Source organism: Dipodomys ordii, unplaced genomic scaffold (genome assembly GCF_000151885.1).
Source record: "Dipodomys ordii isolate 6190 unplaced genomic scaffold, Dord_2.0 Scaffold56, whole genome shotgun sequence".
Classification (NCBI taxonomy): domain Eukaryota; kingdom Metazoa; phylum Chordata; class Mammalia; order Rodentia; family Heteromyidae; genus Dipodomys; species Dipodomys ordii.
Window position 1 is genome coordinate 6,259,812 of NW_012267272.1, and position 13,945 is coordinate 6,273,756.

The 13,945-nt window shown below is 42.3% G+C and overlaps 1 protein-coding gene across 2 annotated transcripts in view; it reads left to right on the forward strand.

Annotated features, from left to right (window-relative positions):
- Ttc26 (tetratricopeptide repeat domain 26) overlaps positions 1-11,958 on the forward strand; it is a 47,485-nt gene extending 35,527 nt beyond the window's left edge. Inside the window, exons 15-19 of one of the 2 annotated variants that reach the window (XR_001175249.1) lie at positions 3,471-3,540; positions 4,520-4,626; positions 5,962-6,095; positions 9,737-10,494; positions 11,020-11,958. Coding sequence is in view for 1 of the 2 variants with exons in the window: in XM_013021615.1 (XP_012877069.1) it covers positions 3,471-3,540; positions 4,520-4,626; positions 5,962-6,095; positions 9,737-9,848 (423 nt within the window). In the remaining variant the exon portion in view is untranslated. Of the gene's footprint in view, positions 1-3,470; positions 3,541-4,519; positions 4,627-5,961; positions 6,096-9,736 lie in introns of both variants that reach the window. The other variant, XM_013021615.1, reaches the window with a different exon arrangement.
- Positions 11,959-13,945: the final 1,987 nt, after the last annotated feature.

Sequence of the window (13,945 nt, forward strand, 5' to 3'; positions counted from 1 at the left end):
AAAAAAAAAAAAAAGATTTTAAAATGAAATAAATCAATAAAAGGGTCAAGGATGAAGGACTATTAAAGAGTCTTTGATTTTATTTTGGGGTACATTAAAACGCACAAGGTTATAGGTTGCATGGTTGTCCTCCTTCTGTTTCCCTCTTTTATTTATTTATTTTATTTTTTGTCAGTCGTGGGGCTTGAACTCTGGGCCTGGGTACTGTCCCTCAGCTCTTCAGCTCAAGGCTAGCTTTCTTACCACTTGAGCCACAGCGCCACTCCCGGTTTCCTGGTGGTTAATTGGAGAGAAGTCTTGCAGACTTTCTTGTGTGGGCTGTCTACAAACCTCGATCCTCAGATCTCAGCCTCCTGAGTAGCTAGGATTACAGGCAAGAGCCAGCAGCACCTGGCTGCTTTTCTCTTTTCTTCTCTTTCTGCATACATCCATCTCCTGTGGGCTGGCAGTTTGCTCTCCTCCCAACTCTTTTCTGCCTGAACCATGTGGCATCTCCTTTTGGAGAACCTTGCAGTCTTATTTCCATTTCTTGGAGTTCATTTCGATAAACATCATTTTAAATGATCATTTGCACATAGATATTGAGCTTTTGTGATCCTTTCCTAAGAATATGTTCCTTTGGTCTCACTGTGTGAATGTCTAGAGTCCTGTACAATTTATCCTGTCCAAGTGTATTTTTTTTTATCCTTTACCATCCAGTGTGTCTACTTGTAGATTTATGGGCACAATAAAAAATGAGGGCAGGGCTGGGAAGGTGGCTCAGTGGTGGAGTGCTTGCCTTGTATGCATGAGGTCCTGGGTTCGACTCTTCAGCACCACATAAGCAGAAAAAGCTAGAAGTGGCGCTGTGGCTCAAGTGGTAGAGCGCTAGCCTTGAGCTGAAGAGCTGAGGGACAGTGACCAGGCCCAGAGTTCAGGCCCCATGACCGGACCCCCCCCAAAAAAAAAAATAAAATAAAATAAAGGAGGTGTGAACTGGGGCGGCAGGGGGGTGGGGGATGGGGGTATTCAGGAAGTGACCTCAGCGGATAAGGAGGCAACCTCAGAGTCTGGGGTCCTTTGCTTACTCCCAGTCAGATGATCATGGGTTGCAGGCAGGTGATTTTTGGTTAGGCTGCATGCTGTCTTTCCACAAAGAGGATGATGGGCGAGGGGGCTGTTCTTCCTGGCAGACATAACAAAGGTTTTTTGTTGTTGTTGTTCTTTGCTTTTTTTCTTCTCCTTTGTAGCTGTTTTTGTTTTCTCTTTCTTTTGTCTTGTATGTAAGTTTATCTAATTGGGGGAGGGTTAAAGGGAAATGGTGAGATAGGCTGGGCGCTAGGGGCTCACACCTATCATCCTAGCTACTCAGGAGGCTGAGGTGTGAGGATTATGGTTCAAAGCCAGCCTGGGCAAGAAAGTTCATGAGACTCTTATCTCCAGTTAACCACCAGAAAACCAGAAGTGGTACAGTGGCTCCAGTGATAGAGCACTAGCCTTGAGCTGAAAAGCTCAGGGAAAACGCCCAGGCCCAGAGTTCAAGCCCCATGACCAACAACAACAAAAAGAAATGGTGGGACAAAGGGTGAACAAATGCAGCAGTGCTACTCATTAGACTATGCAACTTATGGGTGGGCTTGGAGGGGAAAACTGGGAGAAAATGAAGGAAGAAGTGACACTATTCAAAAAGAAATGTACTCGTTACCTGACTTACGTAATTGTAACCCCTCTGTACATCACCTTTACATAACAATTTAAACAAAAATCTCAAGGTTGGCCAGGCACTGGTACCTCAGGCTTATTATCCTAGCTCCTCAGGAGGCTGAGTTCTCAGGATTACTGTTCAAAGCCAGCCCAGGTAGGAAAATCTGTGAGTCTCTTAGCTCCAATTAACCACCAGAAAACCAGAAGTGGAGCTGTGGCTCAAAGTAATAGAGCAGTAGTCTTGAGCAAAAATGCACATAGTGCCCAGTCCTCAAGTTCAAGCCCCACAACTGACAAAAAAAAAAAAAGCACAAGATGAATAGACAAAGATTTTATAATAGGAATAATATTTTCCCTTTTTGAATAGTTTTTTAGAAGAAAAAAGTTATGTACAAAGAAGTATACAAAGTAAGCCTAGCCATATAACCAGTACATAGCTAACAAAACAATGTTACCATAACATCATAACTCACACAACACTTTTCTTTCTTCTTTTTTTTTTTTTGGTCTGTCGTGGGGCTTGAACTCTGGGCTTGGGTGCTATCCCTCAGCTCTTCAGCTCAAGGCGAGCGCTCTATCGCTTGAGCCACAGCACCACTTCCGGTTTTCTAGTGGTTTATTAGAGATAAGAGTCTCACTGACTTTCCTTGTTGGGGCTGGCTTTGAACCGTGATCCTCAGATCTCAGACTCCTGAGTAGCTAGGATTACAGGTGTATGCTACTGGCGCCCAGCTCTTTTTGTTTTTTTTTTTCTCTCTCTTTTCTTTTTTTTTTTGGGGGGGGGGTCCGGTCGTTGGGCCTGAACTCTGGGCCTGGGCGCTGTCCCTCAGCTCTTTAGCTCAAGGCTAGCACTCCACCATGGAGCCACCTTCCCAGCCCCTTCCTTTTCTTTCTTTCTTTTTTTTTTTCTTGTCATTTGTGGGGCTTGAACTCTGGGCCTGGGCGCTGTCCTTGCATTCTTCAGCTCAAGGTGAGCACTCTACCGCTTGAGCCACAGCGCCATTTCCGGATTCTGGTGGTTTATTGGAGATATGAGTTTCACAGACTTTCCTGCCCGGGTTGGCTTTGAACCACGATCTCATATCTCAGCCTCCTGAGCAGCTAGGATTACAGGTGTATGCTACTGGCGCCCAGCTCTTTTTGTTTTTTTTTTTCTCTCTCTTTTCTTTTTTTTTTTTGGGGGGGGGGGTCCGGTCGTTGGGCCTGAACTCTGGGCCTGGGCGCTGTCCCTCAGCTCTTTAGCTCAAGGCTAGCACTCCACCATGGAGCCACCTTCCCAGCCCCTTCCTTTTCTTTCTTTCTTTTTTTTTTCTTGTCATTTGTGGGGCTTGAACTCTGGGCCTGGGCGCTGTCCTTGCATTCTTCAGCTCAAGGTGAGCACTCTACCGCTTGAGCCACAGCGCCATTTCCGGATTTCTGGTGGTTTATTGGAGATATGAGTTTCACAGACTTTCCTGCCCGGGTTGGCTTTGAACCACGATCTCATATCTCAGCCTCCTGAGCAGCTAGGATTACAGGCGTGAGCCACCAGCACCCGCCTACACTTTTCTTTTTAAGTCAGTCCCCTTCTGCCAGAGTTAACCACAGTCCTCGCTTCAAGCTCCATGGAGTATGTGTTTAAATTATCTTATTTTCCCATTAATCTGTAAGGCTATAGTGATCATCAGCCCAAGGCACGCTGATACATCTGTGTAAACACACACAAACACATACATACACAAACACACGTCCACACAGTTATTGCAAAGCCAGCCTCATGTTTATCCTTCTCTTTCCTCGTGTTGCAGGTGTTCCTCCTGATTCAAAGTGAGAAGATGAAAAATGATTACATTTACCTCAGTTGGTTAGCTCGGTGCTGTAAGTCTTCTTTTAAATATTCTTTCTTTTTTTTTTTTTTTGGTCAGTCGTGGGGCTTGAACTCTGGGCCTGGGCGCTGTCCCTCAGCTCTTGAGCTCAAGGTGAGCACTCTACCACTTGAGCTATAGTGCCACTTCCGGTTTTCTGGTGGCTTATTGGAGATAGGAGTCTCACAGTCTCTCTTGCCCGGGCTGGCTTTGAACCGCGATCCTCAGATCTCAGCCTCCTGAGTAGCTAGGATTACAGGCGTGAGCCACCAGCGCCCGGCTTTGGTGGTTTTTTTTCTTTTCTTTTTTTTTTTTTTTTGGGAGGGGGGTACAGTCGTGGGGCCTGAACTCTGGGCCTGGGCGCTGTCCCTCAGCTTTCAGCTCAAGGCTAGCGCTCTGCCACTTGAGCCTCAGCACCACTTCTGGCTTTTTTCTTTTTGCTTATGTGGTGCTGAGGAATCGAACCCAGGGCCTCAGGCATGCAAGGCAAACACTCTACCACTGAGCCACCTTCCCAGCCCTATTCTTTTAAATATTATAACAGGAATCTTCTTTTTGTTTGTATCTTTTTTTTTGTTGTACCAATCTTGGGGGCTTGAACTCAGGGCCTGGGCACTGTCCCTGAACTTCTTTGGCTCAAGGCTAGCACTCTACCACTTGAGCCACAGCTCCACTTCTGGCCTTTTCTGTTTATGTGGTACTGAGGGCTAGAACCCAGGGCTTCATGCATGCTACCCAAGTACTCTGCCACTGTCACATTCTTAGCCCCAAGCTTTTGTAGTTACAGAAAAATTTTAGGCTGGAACTTTGAAGAGATTGGCTGAATGGTAGGTACTTTCTTTTAAGAATATGGGCATGGTGGTGTATACCTGTAATGCTAGCACTTAGAAAGCTGAGACAGGAGGAGAGTGAATTCTAGGACAGCCTGTGCAACATAGTGAGACACTGTCTCAAAAATACTGTAAGGATAAATCTTTGTTTCTTTTTTGTAGATATCATGAATAAGAAACCAAGACTAGCCTGGGAACTTTATATCAAGATGGAAACCTCTGGTGAATCCTTTAGTCTCTTGCAGCTCATTGCTAATGACTGTTACAAGGTAATTTTGAGTGAGAGTAAATAGAAAAAGTGACAATCAGTGTCCCATTGATATATTGGCTAAGTATTAGGGAGAAGTATGCTAGATGCAGAGTAGCTATTGGTAAGGAGATTTGCATGATGATGTCAGAAATACCATTCTCTTTATGAATGATCTGAACTCAGAGATGGGCAGATTTCAGTTTTACCCAGCTATGAGTTTTAGATTTCTAAAGGCTATGAATTTTTAGTGGTTGAAACTGCAGATCTAAAACTCAGGAAAGAGTCCTGTTGATGTCTACAGATATAAATTAGGACTCATTACCAACATTTAAGTAGTAATCAAAGCCCTCAAAAGTAATGAGAGAGCTGGGTGCAAGTGGATAATGCCTATAATCCTAATTGTTTAGGAGGCTAAGATCTGAGGATCACAGTTCTAAGCCAAGCCAGGCAGCAAAGTTCACAATATCTTTTTTTTTTTTTTTTGGTCGGTCATGGGGCCTGAACTCTGGGCCTAAGCACTGTCCCTCAGCTCTTCAGCTCAAGGCTAACACCCTACCACTTGAGCCAAAGTGCCACTTCCAGCTTTTTCTGCTTATGTGGTACTGAGGAATCGAACCCAGGGCCTCATGCATGCAAAGCAAGCACTCTACCACTGAGCCACCTTCCCAGCTCCAGTTCACAAAGTATTATCTACAATTAACAACCAGAAAAAGCCAGAAGTGGTGCTATAGCTCAAGTCTTATAGATAGCACTAGCCTTGATTCAAAAAGCTCAAGGACAGTACCCAATTCAAGCCCAGGTCTGGCACACAAAAAATTAAATAAATAAAGCAAATAACCAGAAACAGAAGTGGAGTTGTGACTGAAGTGGTAGAATGTCAGCTTTGAGTGAAAAAGCCAAGCAAGAGGCCAAGGCACTGAGTTCAACCCTGGGTACTGGCACCAAATAAATCCAAGAAGTAGGGCAAACTGTCAAGAAGTAGAAGCTATCATGACAAAGAGGAGATAGTGAGGGGAGGAAAGATATTACATATATACTTCTACACATACATACCTATACATGTGTGTATATATAACACATACATGTATAATTATTTATATTTAAATCATTCATATAAAATCACCTTATATATATTCCTGCTTTATTAGTAAATGAAATTCAAGTTTCTAGCCAAAAATTTTGTCATTTCCATGTGCATTTATATATTTAAGTTAAATGTATATGTTTATTTTAAATGTTGAGTTGTTTGCATGAAACATTTATGTGTGTCATGTAGTTGTGCTTGTCTGTGTGCTTGGTACCATGATGTCTAATCTTTTGCGCGTAACTGTCAGCACACACTTGTTTTGTTCAGATGGGCCAGTTTTACTATTCAGCCAAAGCCTTTGACATCCTGGAGAGGCTTGATCCCAACCCTGAATACTGGGAAGGCAAAAGGGGCGCATGTGTGGGCATTTTCCAGATGATCTTAGCAGGGAGAGAACCCAAGTAAGTAATCCAACAGGCACTTCTGCCTCTCAATTTGCTGTTGTATAATGGACAATAATGTGTCCTTTGATGATATCTTTCTGTTGTTGTTGTAGGGCTTGAACTCAGGGCCTGGGTGTTGTCTCTGAGCCTCTTTGTGCTCAAGGCTAGTGCTCTACCACTTGAGCCACAGCACCACTTATGTTTATTGAGTGATTAGTTGAAGATAAGAGTCTCATGGGGACTTTTCTGCCCTGGCTGACTTGGAGCCATGATCCTCAGATTTCAGCCTTCTCAGTAGCTAGTATTACAGGTGTGAGCCATCAGTGCCTGGCTGATGATACCTTCTATAAACACGAAATTAGAAATCTGCTTTAGAATGATACAAAAAGTTAAAATGTTTAAGATTAGTATATGATCATTTTTCTTAAGAATTGTCTTTATTTTATGGAATAAAATCATCCTAAATTATATTTACTGGGAACATTGAGTATAGTTAAACTCAGAAATGAAAGGGCAAATTGTATATTTGGTTTCAAGTGAATATCCACTTTCATAAACAAAATGGTTTACACTCTTCTATTTTCTTTGCCTATTGGATTTTTTTTTTTTTTTTTTGCCAGTCATGGTGCCTGAACTCTGGGCCTGGGCATTGTCCCTCAGCTCTTCAGCTCAAGGCTAGTGCTCTACCACTTGAGCCACAGCACCACTTCCAGTTTTTTCTGCTTATGTGGTGCTAAGGAATTGAACCCAGGGCCTCATGCATGCAAGGCAAGCACTCTATCACTGAGCTACCTTCCCAGCCCAGCCTATTGGATTTTTTATGTGTGTATGTGTTACTTAGTTTAGACCTCAAAAAATTAGAGATAGCATGGATGTAGTTGATAATCCTGACATTTCATCCGTCTTATAGTCCAGAAAATTCTAAGCCATTAGATTATATAAAGCTCCATTTGAACAAAAATTAAAATACTTCAAATTCAGGCTCTAAAAATAGTTTCACATAATACATTTGTTACTAATGTATATGAATAAGAAATGTAATAATTTTTAAGCAAGTAATCTTACAACGATTACTTTCTGCCTTGTATCTACTTCCAATTCTAAATAAGTTTCAGAGCATTTAGTCAGGTAAAGAAAGTTGCTTATGCTAGGCGCCAGGCTCACTCCTGTAATCCTAGCTACTCAGGAGGCTGAGACCTGAGGATCATGGTTCAAAGCCAGCCCAGGCAGGAAACTCCGTGAAACTCTTATCTCCAATAAACAATCAGAAAACCTGAAGTGGCGCTGTAGCTCAAGTGGTAGAGCGCTAGCCTTGAGCTGAAGAGCTGAGGGACAGCGCTCAGGCTCAGAGTTCAAGCCCCACGACTGAAAAAAAAAAAAAAGAAAGAAAGAAAGTTGCTTATGCAGGAAAATGAAATAAAAACTATGAAAGGAATGTTAAGAAAGGGGAGCTGTGGGCAGCCATGTAGAGATCTGGCAAGCAAATAGGGATAGTTTAGCATGTAATACTTAAAGCTGGAGTTTTAAAATGTATTAAGGGCTGGGAAGATGGCTCAGTGGTGGAGTGCTTGCCTTGCATACATGAGGCCCTGGGTTCAATTTCTCAGCACCACATAAGAAGAAAAAGCTGGAAGTGGCACTGTGGCTCAAGTGGTAGAGTGCTAGCCTTGAGCTGAAGAGCTCAGGGACAGCACAGCTCCACAACCGACAAAAATAAATAAATAAATAAATAAAAATAAAATGTATTAAATTGGAATCATTTAAAACATAAATTCTAGCTGGGCGCTGGTGGCTCACACCTGTAATCCTAGCTACTCAGGAGGCTGAGATCTGAGGATCATGGTTCAAAGCCAGCCCAGGCAAAGAAAGTCTGTGAGACTCTTATCTCCAATAAACCACTAGAAAATGGGAAGTGGTGCTGTGTCTCAAACAGTCGAGTGCTCATCTTGAGCGCAGGGACAGCACCCAAGCCCAGAGTTCAAGCCCCATGACCAACCCCCCCCCAAAAAAAAAAAAATCTGAGTATTTACCAAATCTTAGTATTTGATGCTGTTCTCTTCCATCTGTATTATGTAGGCCTTTCTTGAATAAATTTCTTTTTGTTTTGTTTTTGGCTGGTCATAGCGCCTACCACTTGAGCCATAGCGCTACTTCTGGCTTTTTCTGCTTATGTGGTGCTGAGGAATCGAACCCAAGGCCTCATGCATGCAAGGCAAGCACTCTACCACTGAGCCACCTTCCCAGCCCTTGAATAAATTTCTTGATGAAATATTATGATACCCCACTTAAAATGGTTACTGGCTTAAATCTAAGACTCAGACAAATAATATGTCTTGTTAGTAATGTAGCTAGAATTTGAATCCAACTCACTAAGTCCAACTCCTGGATATTCTACTACTATTTTTATTTCTGCACCTCTTCCTCCTCCTTATCTTTTCTCCATCTCCTTATCCCCTTCTTTTTCTCCTCCTCCTCCTCCCCTCCCTCCCTCCCTACCTCTTCCTTCTCTCCTTTCCTCTTCCTCCTCCTCTTCCTTACCTTCTTGTTTCTTATTGTACTGGAGTAAGAACTCAACCTCCTGCTCATGGATGTACACTTTCTACCTTTTTATGCAAAATAAATATAGAAATAGGAATAGTTAGATGATCTCAAAAGAATAAAAAGATGGGGGAGATGGGGGGGTGGGAGATGGGAAGGGATGAGAAAGGGAAACAAAGGAGGAGGCAATGATGCTTGATAAGAAATGTACTCATTATCTTGCCCATGCAATTGTAACTCCTCCATACGGTATTTTCACAATAAAAAAAAATAAAAAGATGAATAGTATGTGTAGATAATATTGATAAGGAAAACTTGGGTTGACAGGATGGATTGCACAGAATTTCCATTTTGTACTGCCAATACCAGAATAGAAAGCTAGGAAGGTTGTAGTTGGATTGTGAGTACACAGTAGAGGAATCTATTACTCTGCCTTACAAGAAGTACACTTACAGACGGGCGCCGGTGGCTCACGCCTGTAATCCTAGCTACTCAGGAGGCTGACATCTGAGCATCACGGTTCAAAGCCAGCCTGGGCAGGAAACTCCGTGAGACTCTATCTCCAATAAACCACTAGAAAACTGGAAGTGGTGCTGTGGCTCAAGCAGTAGAGCACTTGCCTTGAGCTGAAGAGCACAGGGAAAATACCCAGACCCAGGGCTGGGAAGGTGGCTCAGTGGTAGAGCACTTGCCTTGCATGCCTGAGGCCCTGGGTTCGATTCCTCAGCACCACATAAGCAAAAAGAAAAAAAAAGCTGGAAGTGGTGCCATGGCTCAAGTGGTAGAGCACTAGCCTTGAGCTGAAGAGCTGAGGGACAGCGCGCAGGCCCAGAGTTCAGGCCCCACGACAGGACCCCCAAAAAAAAAAAAGAAAAAGTACCCAGGCCCAGAGTTCAAGCCCCACAATCGACAAAAAAAAAAAAGAAGTACACTTACAAATTTACAAAGTTACAAATTACAGTACAGTAATAAAGTACTGCAAACTCTACATCAAACTGCTATAAGTTAATAAAGTGTGAACGTTGTGCATACTGTACTTTATACAGTTACAAAGTTATACATTAATTTTGTCAATTTTTATTCTTTATTGAAACGTTTTGCTATTCCAACCTTTTTCTCAGAGAGACGCTTCAAGAAGTTCTCCATTTACTGAGAAGCACAGGTAATACCCAAGTAGAATATATCATCCGAATCATGAAGAAATGGGCCAAAGAAAACAGAGTGTCTATCTGAAATAGCTCCGAGGTCTAAGCCTAAGGATCAGCTTCAACTTTGACATAACATTGGAAAACATTTTCCTGAAATTGAATCAAAGATACAGGGCTCTACTTGATTGACATGGACCATCCTTGCTCAAGACCTAAGATCAGTGACTGACTTGAGACCTAGGTCCCTGACCTAACCAAGTACCATAGTCTGTGCTGTGGCCCTGTTATGATCCTACCAGCAATAAGTCATTGGATTTACTTGGTGCCTTTCTTCAGAGTACTGTCATGTAATTTACTGACATTTCTCTTCTTTTCATGTTAGGATTTCATGGTATTGTCTCCTAGTGCAATAAGTGACTTTGATGATAAAGAATCACTATAATTTTGTCATCTTACCATCTCTCATTTCCAAACATTATCCTGTTTGTTTGTTTGTTTGTTTTGAGGGAATTCCATAAAGAGTTTTATAACACATTTCTGAATTTTGGGAGAACAGGATTTTCATTAACTAGCCGTGTGACACTAAGGATGGCCAGAAGATTCTCGATCAAACTGTCCCGCCCTCCCTAGAAAAGATGACTGCGGGGTTCCACTCTCTCAGAAATTGATTGTCCATGATAATAATGTTAATGTTACAGTAGAGTCAAATGAGTTCTGCGGTTTTTTAAAAGGTAAGTACTATGAAAAAAAAATCGTGTAATGTCTCTAAAGGAATTCATGAAACAAAGTCTACAAATCTCATTAGTCATCTCTTCAGTGTGTTTAGGTAACCAAGATAGTTGGGTTTCACTATATCTGCTGAGTAAGCACACATTTTGAAACTAGGGATACCACATTTATATGTAGTTACCATAGGCACTTATTCCTGTGAGTCCTACTGGGATGGTGGCCTCTTGGAGACCTCCTCATGGCTGGACTTCAGTATGGTCGCTGAGCTCTCTTAACATACACCTCCTCTACAGCTGAGCATTCCTAGGCTCATAGCCTATTTTCAGGAGATGGATCCATGTCCATCTACACATTAATTACCTTTGTTTCTATATCATATAATTTTCATCAGTTTAATATACCCACTGTGACATCTAGAAAGTGTGCAGCCATCCCTATCCACCATAAAATGGATGTGAATTCCTTGAGGCAGTCACGTCAGAAGAATTCTATTCTTCTATTGCATTAGTTTTTCCTCTTGTCCCCAGCATCCCCCTGGGGATGGCAGGGTCCTATAGAATGGCAATGGGCATCCAGCCAGACTCAGAGTAGCCTAGGAGAGACAGAGGCCACTGAAGATAACCTTACTTCTGGATGGTGGTAAGGGTCCTTCTCTATTCAGGAAGATGGCCAGGCTGCTTACGTTTTATATTCCATTCAGATGTAATCATTCTAGAGCACAAATCAAGATCAACTGGCCAGGCTGGGAAGGTGGCTCAGTGGTAGAGCACTTGCCTTGCATGCATAAGGCCCTGGGTTCGATTCCTCAGCACCACATAAGCAAAAAGAAAAAAAGAATCATTCCTGTAAAATTTTACCTTGCTTAAAACATTGGGCAACACAATAATGGGAAAGACCGACAGATCTCCTCAGTAGCTTTTGGCAATTAAATTTGTCTTCCAATGAATTGCTATGATTTTTAAATTTTCTTAACTTGCAAAGATTTTCCACTAATGGTGATTTACTGTTAAATGAGTTTTTATTGAATTTAACAATTTACTATTCATCCTGACATTTTCTTGTCTTTTAGTGGGGAAAAACATATTCCAAAAAGTAGCAGAATCTTAGGCTAATTTTTTTTAAAGCTTTTAGTCTATAAGGTTGAGCCAGAAACATACAGATTCATTTAAATAGAAGTATATCCCATTCTATCATTCTATCATTAAGGGAACTGCTTCTGAATTTCTTGTAAGTGTTTAAGGCTGCAGGTTGTCTTCTCCCATGTGGTAATGGGAAGAGAGGAAAGTCCGGGCTTAGGAATGTAATATGATGTATATAGTTTATATCATCAATGTACTATTTATAGCTTGAAGCATACATTACTCGCAAATGGGAAACAAACTCTTTTGCAATTATTTTTGTACCTCAAAATAATTATTACACACCACTGTATCATATTCCAATTAAAGTTTATTACTTGGTTTTTACCATGGCATTCTGTTTCATGTGTTAAGTGAAGGACCTTGGTTATGTCATGAGCCATCTCCCTTACTTTCCTGGCACTAGAGTGAAGGTAGGAAAAGAAAAGTTTTGAGCCCCACAGATTACTATCCACAATAGAGGAAAGTAGATATTTCCTAAGAAGCTTTTTCCACTAAGAGCTGGTGAATCTAGGTTTGGCTCTTTGCTGAATTACAGTCTGCTCAGAAGTTGTATGAGCAGGACATAGCACAATGCCTCACATATAAAACACTCTTAATTACTTGCTGGCTAAAGAACTACACATTTGATAACTAGTGGAGCAAGGGAGTTGAGAGATCAGACTTCATGGATCTAATGATCATTGTGTTGTGTGCTAAGCCTATGCAGGGTACAGCAGATGTTAAGAGAACTAGTGCACAAGCCTGGCCCTTGCAAAGTCAGTCTGATAGCTGGATATAGTACGTGATTTATGTCATCATAAATGACAGAAGGCTGTGGGCTGGATGTCAGGGGCTCACATCTGTAATACTAGCTACCCTGGAGGCTAAGATTAGAAAAATATGGTTCAAAGCCAGTCCAGGTAGAAAATTTCACTAGTCTCCATCTCCAAAATAACTAACCCAAAAGCTAGACGAGGCTAGGCACTAGTAGTTTATGCCTGTAGTCTTAGCTACTCAGGAGGCTGAGTAGCTAGGAAGGCAAGTTGGTAAGATTTTTATCTGCAACTAACCACCAAAAAGCCAGAAGTAGAGGTGTGGCTCAAATGGTAGAGTGCCAACCTGGAGGAAAAAAAAAAAGACCCTAAGTTCAAGCCCTGTTATCAGCCCCAGACTAAAAAAGCCATATGAGGGGCTGGGAAGATGGCTCAGTGGTAGAGCGCCTGACTTGCATGCCTGAGGCCCTGGGTTTGATTTCCTTAGCACCACATAAGCAAAATGAAAAAAGCTGGAAGTGGCGCTGTGTCTCAAGTGGTAGAGTGCTAGCCTTGAGCTGAAGAGCTGAGGGACAGCACCCAGGCCCAGAGTTCAGGCCCCACAACCAGACCCCCCCCCAAAAAAAAAGCTATATGAATGCTGGTGGCTCCAGCCTGTAATCCTTGCTACTCAAGAGGATAAGATACTCAGATTGTAGTTCAAAGCCAGTCTAGGCAGGAAAGTCTATGAGACTCTTGCCTCCATTTAACTACTAAAAAGCTAGAAGTGGGGCTGTGGCTCAAGTAGTCACACACTAGCTTTGAGCAACAGAGCTCAGGGACAGCACCTAGGCACTGAGTTCAAGTCCAGGACTACCACCACTAACAGAAAGCTAGAATATAGGCATAGTTGAAGAGGTAAGAGTGCTAGCTGAATGAGCAAGCCAAGTAAGCATGAGGCTCTGAGTTCAAATGCTGGTACTGGTAAAAAGGAAAAGGGAAGAAGAGGAGGAGGAAAAGGAAGAAAGCAGCAGTGGGGAAGGAGGAAAGAGAAAGGTAATGCAGTAGGGCCAACTGTGGACCATCTATCACAGGAGAACACAATTTATAAGTTGCAGATAATAAGGAGTAAATACCTTGCGAGGCTAATCTCAGGTAAGAGGGCTACATTTTATGTAATTTGCTTATATTTTTTGTATATTCACATATTTACTTGGTCAATTACATCTCACTGTGTTCAAGAAGGGATTTTCTCAGAAAATTAAAAATGTAAAAGCCAACAGGACAATAAATATACAGAAATATATACCGGATCTGGGCGCTAGTGGCTCATGCCACTGAGGATCATGGTTCAAAGTCAGCCAGCCCAAGCAAAAAAAGTCCTTGAGATTTTTATTTCCAGTTACCCACCAAAACTAGAAATGGAGCTATGGCTCTAAGTAATAGAGCACTAGACTTGAGCAGAAAAGCTCAGGGACAGCTTTCAGGCCCTAAGTTCAAACACCATAACTGACCTCTCCCTCAAAAAAGAAGTATATGCCAGGAGCTGGGAAGGTGGCTCAGTGGTAGAGCGCTTGCCT